Source organism: Thalassophryne amazonica, chromosome 6, assembly GCF_902500255.1.
Source record: "Thalassophryne amazonica chromosome 6, fThaAma1.1, whole genome shotgun sequence".
Taxonomy (NCBI): domain Eukaryota; kingdom Metazoa; phylum Chordata; class Actinopteri; order Batrachoidiformes; family Batrachoididae; genus Thalassophryne; species Thalassophryne amazonica.
The window spans coordinates 108,670,877-108,679,867 of NC_047108.1; the positions used below are offsets into that span (position 1 = coordinate 108,670,877).

The 8,991-nt window shown below is 44.2% G+C and overlaps 1 protein-coding gene across 2 annotated transcripts in view; it reads right to left on the minus strand.

Annotated features, from left to right (window-relative positions):
- LOC117512879 (protein-serine O-palmitoleoyltransferase porcupine-like) overlaps positions 1–5,937 on the minus strand; it is a 77,193-nt gene extending 71,256 nt beyond the window's left edge. The window contains exons 1-6 of one of the 2 annotated variants that reach the window (XM_034173116.1): positions 5,644–5,937; positions 4,614–4,797; positions 4,358–4,401; positions 2,795–2,976; positions 2,587–2,717; positions 1,299–1,424 (exon numbers count right to left, since the gene is read on the minus strand). In XM_034173116.1, coding sequence (XP_034029007.1) covers positions 1,299–1,424; positions 2,587–2,717; positions 2,795–2,976; positions 4,358–4,401; positions 4,614–4,797; positions 5,644–5,779 — 803 coding nt within the window. In that variant the 5' untranslated portion in view covers positions 5,780–5,937. Of the gene's footprint in view, positions 1–1,298; positions 1,425–2,586; positions 2,718–2,794; positions 2,977–4,357; positions 4,402–4,613; positions 4,801–5,643 lie in introns of both variants that reach the window. The other variant, XM_034173117.1, reaches the window with a different exon arrangement.
- Positions 5,938–8,991: the final 3,054 nt, after the last annotated feature.

Here is an 8,991-nt window from a genome sequence, read left to right on the forward strand (position 1 = left end):
TTTCCATCAAGTGATTATCCGAGAAATTGTGGATGTGTCTGGACATGCCAGAACATGTCCTGTGAGGCTTTATCACGGCGCTGCTTTGCGCCATGCGGCACCGCCGCGACGCGCAGAATTCCTCCGCACGTCTGTCTCAATGTGCCGAAAAAGTGCTGATGTCCACATCTTTTCACAATTCCTGTGCTAGCCAGATGACATCCCGGATAAAACACAGCGTCCAGTTTGGAAATGAATGGCACATTCCACTGTTACAGGAGTTTCTATCATGGAAAGAGGAGCGGAGGCTAGGCCATACAATAATTATTGTATGGCCTTGCCTTACAATATAAAGCGCCTTGGGGCAACTGTTTGTTGTGATTTGGCGCTATATAAAAAAAAAATTGATTGAAAAAAATTGATTGATTGATTGAAAAAAAATAATAAGGTCGGATACTTTTCTAATAGACCTCGTATATGCTCTATCATTCCTTACTAAGAATTGTAACTTATAAAAATGACTCACCAGGTAGTTTGTAATTCTGTTTTCTCAATCTCTTCTTCTCAGCGTGCTTGCTTCCCTCACAATGTTGTTTCAGTGACAGCCAACCTTTTCTCAATCTCTTCTTCTCAGCGTGCTTGCTTCCCTCACAATGTTGTTTCAGTGACAGCCAACCTTTGCCACCATAGTTTATCACCTTTCCATCGCACAGACTACAAAGGGTTTTCCCCGGATCTTTGTGTTTTAAAATGAAATCTAAAAGCGAGCATTCGTCAACTTGTTTTTGCAACCACGACCAATTCCACAAATTCTTTAGCCCCGCATCCAAAGCTGTCAACGTCCCGCTGTCTCTCTTATGGAGGATATCTCTCTTCCATGACATCTTACAATGTGAACACTCGCGTGCTCGCCCGAGCAAGCAACACGTTATATCAAAACAAAAGCACTACGCGATATATACAAAACCCAAACTGTATTTTAACCTATTAAAAATATAATACCTAAAAATGCGACATTTAGCATGTTTTCTAGCGAAAAACGCGGCGAGGGAGCTAGCATTTGTTTTCTCATTTTATCGTGCACAGTCTCGCGGTATTTTACTCCCGAGCGATCCCGAATGTCAACGGAAGCAACCGACATCAACCAAAACATACGAAAGCTTGTTGAAACGAGCAATACGCATTCTGATCAGCTTTTCACCCATCAAAACAAATGTTTTATCATCTTGGCTAAAAAAATAGAGGAATTCCGCTAAATAGCGGACGTCTGGGATCCCTGGGTATGGATGGAAGCTGCTGCACAGAGAGGCTTGACTTACCACCTGATGTTTTCCTTGTCTTCGGTGAAGCCTGCACCTGCTAGCATGCTGCTGCCTTGACTGAGGAGGCCCACAAAGTAGTTACTGAAGTGGAAGGACACGGCATTTTCATAGGCATCCAGCCACCTGTGCCACATAAAAACCACAGCTTCATTCCTCCACCTGAACATCTGCGAGAACACCATAAAGTCAAGAGACATATCTTCTGACCTTTCTACCAGACAAAACCTTATGCTGACCTTACATTTTTGGAGTTGTCAGAAACAGTCATGGAAAGCCATAAATGGCGAAAAACAAACTCTTGTCACAAATGTCGGTGTTATTAACATCTGGCAAGGAAAAAAAAAAACCCCACAACATCACGGCAATCGGTCCTCTATGGTCTCACTGTGGGTTGTGGGACTCAAACACAACATCTTCCATAACTAAAATAAATTAAATCCCCTCAAGGGAACTCTGTGTTTCAACTTATTTATGAGTGCCTCATTGTGTTCAAAGGTCAGTCATTTTATATCAGTTTTCAGATCAATTTTTGTGTCCACATGCACAACTTCCCGTCACTTTGAAAGGTTTTGGAGAGTAAAGTCATGAAACCAACAACCTGCTGAGTTGAGATGTGAGTGATTTACAGCATGTCACTCTGACACTGCAAACAATATGGCGCCTGTCAGTCCAAAATCCCAGGACACAGAATGTCGTCGGTCTCAGTGCGTTGGTGCTACAGAATGTGATTTAGCAGTAAAAGCCAGCAGGTGTTAGCCAAGAATGGACTGACCAGAACGGTGTCAAAAATGTCACCAGAACATTCCGCTCGTTTGACACAAAGCCATTCCAGTGGGACCCAAGGATCCTCCACATAGACCCAGTACCAAAAACATCCAGTCCTCACCTTAGGTCACTGATTAGAGTCCAAGTCTGACAACCAGACAATTAGACAGGAAGCACCAGGACCCCAAAGACTTTGACCTTTGACCTCATGAGTCCATAATTTCTTCCCAGCAGTCTCTGGATCTCAAAGCCCGAGGACCCAGAGACATGAACATAACTGTTTAAACTCTTTCACCACATAAAAATACATATGAAATGACCGAGTCCAGGACGTCACTGAAAAACTGAATGCGAGTCTGGAGCCAGGAGGTAGGTGTGTGGGTGTGTGTGTGTGGGGGGGGGGGGGGGGGGGGGGGCTCCACGAAGCAGTTCAGAATGTTAGCAGAAACACTGACTCCATTAATACCAATTTAAGGCAGCGTAATCTACAGACTCCTGACTGCTGGACTGTGTGTCTTACTTCTGCGTGGCTGCGGTTCCATGGATGGGGATGAACAAAGGGAACAGGTAAGGGGCCACGCAGGTCGACACCAGCAGGCACAGCTGGCTTTTCAGGAGACTGACAGAGCAGCTCTGCAGCCAGGACCATGTCTGGGTAAGAAGCATTTTATGACATCAGACATAAAGTCCAGCCTTTATGAAGAGAAAACGCAAAACAGGCGACTCACCAGCTTCCTGCCTTCAACAGCACTTTTATAAGCAGAAAAATGGATCCAGGGACCAAAGACAACAGTACCCACAAAGAGAACATAGCCCAAAAACTCCGCTGGGGACGGCAGACTGTCCAAAGATCCTCGGTCCAGGTCAAAGGCAAGAGAGATGACCTTCATGGCCACCACCATCTGAGAGCCTAAGGAAGACAGAAGATGGACTGTGAAGACAAAGGAGCCTACATCCACCTTCAGATGTGCACCACCACCGAAACACATTCCTCCATCTCTGAAGAAACCCCATCCAGAGAGCAGCAGGGCCGGTATTCATAGTTAATCCCCAAGACAAAATTCCAAGAACATTGTTAGGAATGTGGTTGTTCCCCTAGAAACTCGAAGAGTACGTCCTTAAAAGACCTTCGAAAGGGACATGCTGTTCGGAGCAGTTTTAAGAGGCTGAGGAGTTTGTGAAGGAGAGAACAGCTGACAGAGGAAGCTCCAGATGATGGAGGCAGCAAGATCATAGAATATCACAGATGACATGGTGCAGGGATCTCAATAGAGATGTGCTTACATCTCTGATGCAACGCCAGGAGTAAAGTTATCACGACGTTAAGATATCTGCACAACTGGGAAAACGCAGCTCTGCTACTCGAGTCCGTCAAAAGCTTGGATGAGCAGAGGGATCGCAAAAACAACTCCCACAAAGTCTGAAGGACGTGTCCAGTTGTTTTGTAGTTCTCACGCACACATACGTGATAATTATCACCAATGCGCAGGCTAATTCCAGCAATTGCAGAACCTAATTTTGTGTGGAAGTTCATTTCCTCTCCACAGGACATTCACAGCCTGCAGGATCACTAAGCAACTTTCAGGAATATAGCCCGCCCCCTGGTGGGAACTGATGGAACCCACGGAGGGACCACAGAATTCTGTCTTTTCTCACCCGTGTACAAAATTAACATCATGACAAAAAAAAAAAATATGTAATTACAAAGTGTGTGTGTGTGTATTTTTTTTTTTTTTTTGACAACCAATCACAGACTTTAAAGATTGTGTCAGACTGAATAATGGGGTCAGCCTTGCCTCCCCATCAAGATAAAGGTCTTTGTTTTTTCCTCACCGAGTGCCTCACAGTAAGAAGGTCGTGGGATCGATTCCCAGCCTTTCTGTGCGGCCTTTGCATGTTCTCCCCCTGTGTGTCTGGGTTTCCTCCCACAATCAGAAACATGCTTATTTAGGGTTTGCTCCTTTCTCTGCCCCTGACCAAGGCAGCATCTCCACATCTGGAGTTGGTCCCCGGGTGCCGGACTGTGGCTGAACACTGCCTCTAGTGGTTGGATTGTGTCTAACTGTAATTAGGATGGTTAAATGCAGAGGAGAAATTTTGTTGTATGTATGTACAATGGCAATAAAGGCTCCTCTTCTTCTTCTGAGTTGAAACACTCTGAAGCTAAGACTCCGAGCTCAAAGCTTTCATGAATACAGACCCAGATCAGCAAACCTGTGACCACAGTGAGGTTATTAAGAGGGTTTCTGCAAGTGTTGAGAGATGATATGCGGCGTCCTGACGACACTCACCTCTGATTTTGTGCCAGGTCACTGTGTCAATCAGGTGCAACTCCCTGATGGGGAGAGAAAAAAAAAAAACATCAGGCAAAGAGTTCTCCAATATTTCCAACAAACACTTTCCTGCACATCTGTTACCATGGTGATCAAAGGCTGAAGGTAGCTTCAAGTGCTGAAAAAGGTAGTTTTTTTCCCCCTCTCTTTTTATGTGGTTTTATCCCACAGTCCCCTGAAGGCACCTCCACACAGAACAGGCGGCTCAGCTCACCCGATGAGCAGGTAGAGGAGGATGACGGCAGAGACACCAAGACCTCTGGAGCGACGGCCGAGCAGCAGGACCAGGTAACAGAACACACTGAGTCCCAGCACCCAGAGCGCGTGCAGCTCAAAGAAGAGGAAGAGGCCACACACCCCAGCCAACGCCGACATCACGTGTTTCATTGTTGACACACCTGCTGAGGAACACAACAGCTCACAGTTAGCGGGCACCAAGCAAGCACCAGCCCCCCGCCCAAAACCTGGGTCATTTACGATTACACAGAACACCCTGTGAGCACATTAAAGTCACCCATCTACTACTGGCATAATGACAAAAGCTGTTTAACATTCAGTCAATTTATTCATGCAGATTAATAATTACGGGACACTTCCAGGTGAACAGTGAAGGATGGAAATCTGAGCACTGACCATCTCAAACAACCGTTATTAGAGTAACAACAGTCACTGAGGAGGTCACCTCACAGTTCACACCATTTATTTACAGGGTAACAGCGGTGCCGATATGATCTCAAAGCCACTACATTCTGGAACTGCTACAAAGCACAGCGTGTTTTCTGCAGCGAACTTTAAGACAGCTTGAACAGTGCGTGCCGTTCATTGTCAGAAATTACATAAAATAAAAAAAATTTAAAAAAAACTGAAGATTTTTCACCATTTTTCAGATGTTTTGTGTAGTGGTTCCAAGATTGCTGGTCCTGGGGTCATTTCATTCTGAGGTCTCTAGAAACCTATTTACAGCAGGGCACCCCCCACCCCCACCCAGGATACAAGACAAAGCTCCAAACTTGATGTCACCTCCCCAATACCTTCACCGCATACAGACACACTGAAAGTCACTCAAAGTCTGGATCTTAGCCTGGATCCAAGACAATCACTGACTCTCAAATGCTGCAGCACTGATCTTTCACTTCAACTCACGATGCTCCAAGATTTTTGTTGGCGCATTCTTGAATCATGATTGATATTTTTTTCTTTTTTTTTTTAATCTAAGGCCTACTCGAAAAGGAGATCTTACTTACCCAGTCTGAAGAAGAGCCGGCAGAGCAGACAGAGCAGCAGCAACCTCCAGATCTGCTGCACACCCTGATGGAGCGTGCTGAGGCCACACGAGTCCGCCAGCTGCATCCACACCATCAGCCTGGTCCAAGTGTCCATCCTGTACCAACACAACACCCACACTGTTACAACCCTCAGACCATCAGCCAAGCAATGGCTGAAAGACTGAGTCACCTTCAGGCAGGACTTCAGGCACTGTTTTCAATTTGTGGAACGACTCCAGAAGATTGAAGCAACAAGACGTGACAAGATCATGCCAAGCCAAATCAACATATGACTAATACTCAGCTCTAATCCAAAATACAGTCCTCCACAGAACAATCACTTGTATCTAAATCATTTTTCCTGAAGCCAACTGATGAAGCTGAAGTCCTTAAAATCATAATGGGACTGAAACGTTCGTGCACTGAAGGGATGGATGGTATTTGTAGTAAAATTATAAAATATGTGGCTCATGAAATTATTGAACCACTTGTCTATTGTATAAATTTGTCCTTAATACATGGTGTTGTACCTAAAAAAAAAAATCAAAATAGCAAAAGTCATCCCAGTATATAAAATTGGGGACAAAAATAATATGCATAATTATCATCCAAGATCTGTATTGCCTACTCTCTCTAAAGTATTTGAGAGAATTGTTAACAATAGATTAAGTGAATATTTGGACAAATTGCACATACTCACTACATCTCAATATGGCTTCAGGAAAAAGAGATAAACATGTATGGCTATTCTGGATGATGCTATAGATAGAGGTGAATGTGGAATGGGAATATTTCTTGATTTATCAAAAGCATTTGACACTATAGATTTTAACATCTTATTGGGGAAACTTGAGCATTATGGTGTCAGAGGTATTGCACTTAGTTGGTTCAGAAGTTACTTGTCTGAAAGGGAGCATTACGTACAGATACATACCAGTAAATCGCAATATAAAACAATAAAATGTGGTGTTCCACAGGGATCCATATTAGGTCCACTTCTTTTATTATTTACATAAACGATTTTATAAATTCGTCAGATATATTACACAAAATTATTTTTGCAGATGACACAAATCTTTTTTTAAATCACATAAAAATCTTCAGTTTCTTCAAAACACAGTTAATGAAGAATTAACTAAAGTGGACTTCTTCTTCTTCTTTGTCTTTCGGCTGTTCCCGTTAGGGGTCACCACAGCAGATCAATCGTTTCCATCTCACCCTGTCCTCTGTATCTTCCTCTGTCACACCAACCACCTGCATGTCCTCTCTCAGCACATCCATGAACCTCCTCTTTGGTCTCCCTCTTCTCCTCCTGCCTGGTGGCTCCATCCTCAGCATCCTTCTCCCTATATACCCTGGGTCCCTCCTCTGCACATGTCCAAACCATCTCAATCTCGCCTCTCTGACTTTGTCTCCAAACCATCCCACCTGAGCCACTGTCTCTAAACCATACAACATAGCTGGTCTCACTACTGTTTTGTAAACTTTCCCCTTCACTCTTGCTGATATTCTTCGGTCACAAATCACTCCTGCCACCTTTCTCCACCCACTCCACCCTGCCTGCACTCTCTTCTTCACCTCTCTACCACACTCTCCATTACTTTGAACAGTTGACCCCAAATATTTAAACTCATCTACTTTCACCACTTCTACTCCTTGTAACTGCACTATTCCACTGGGCTCCCTCTCATTCACACACATGTACTCAGTCTTGCTTCTACTGACTTTCATTCCCCTTCTCTCCAAAGCATATCTCCACTTCTCCAGACTAGACTCAACTTGTTCTCTACTCTCACTACAGATCACAATGTCATCTGCAAACATCATAGTCCATGGGGACTCCTGTCTGATCTCATCTGTCAACCTGTCCATCACCACTGCAAACAAGAAAGGACTCAGAGCTGATCCTTGGTGTAATCCCACCTCCACCTTGAATGAGTGTCATTCCGACTGCGCATCTCACCGCTGTCACACTATTCTTGTACATGTCCTGCACTACCCTAACATACTTCTCTGCCACTCCAGACTTCCTCATACAATGCCACAACTCTTCTCTTGGCACCCTATCATAAGCTTTTTCTAAGTCCACAAACACACAATGTAACTCTTTCTGTCCTTCTCTGTACTTTCCAACAGTATTCTCAGAGCAAACATTGCATCTGTAGTGCTCTTTCTCGGCATGAAACCATATTGCTGCTCACAGATCTTCACCTGTTTTCTAAGCCTAGCTTCTACTACTCATTCCCATAACTTCATGCTGTGGCTGATCAGCTTTATGCCTCTGTAGTTACTGCAGCTCTGCACATTACCCTTGTTCTTGAAAATAGGAACCAGCACACTTCGTCTCCACTCCTCAGGCATCCTCTCACTTTCCAAGATTTTATTAAACAATCTGGTTAGAAACTCTACTGCCATCTCTCCTAGACATTTCCATGCCTCCATTGGAATGTCATCTGGACCAACTGCCTTTCCACTCTTCATCCTCTTCATAGCAGCCCTCACTTCTTCCTTGCTAATCTCTTTTACTTCCTGATTTACTCTCACCACATCATCCAGCCTTTTCTCTCGCTCATTTTCTTTATTCATCAACTCTTCAAAATATTCCCTCCACCTTCTCAGCACACACTCCTCACTTGTCAGCACATTACCATGTGCATCTTTTACCACCCTAACCTGTTGCACATCCTTTCCAGCTCTGTCCCTTTGTCTGGCCAATCGGTACAAGTCCTTTTCTCCTTCCTTACTATTCAACGTCTTGTACAGCTCGCAATATGCCTTTTCCTTTGCTTTTGCCACTTCTCTTCTCACCTTATACCACATCTCCTTGTACTTGAGTCTACTTTCTTCATCTCTCTGACTATCCCAAAACTTTTTCGCCAACCTCTTTCTCCTTATGCTTTCCTGGACCTCTTCATTCCACCACCAAGTCTCCTTGTCTTCCTTCCACTGTCCAGATGTCATACCCAGTACTGCCCTAACTGTCTCCCACACCACATCTGCAGTACTTTTCCAGTTGTCCAAAATTGCTTCCCCTCCAACTAGTGCTTCTCTCACCTGCTCGCTAAATTTCACACAACAGTCTTCCTCCTTCAGCTTCCACCATCTGATCCTTTGTTGAGCTCTCACTCTCTTCTTCTTCTTTACCTCTAAAGTCATCCTACAAACAACCATCCTATGCTGTCTAGTGACACTCTCTCCTGCTACCACCTTACAGTCTGTGATTTCTTTTAGCTTGCATCTCTTATAAAGAATGTAGTCCACCTGTGTGCACCTTCCTCCACTCTTATATGTTACCCTGTGCTCCTCCCTTTTATTAAAGTAGGTATT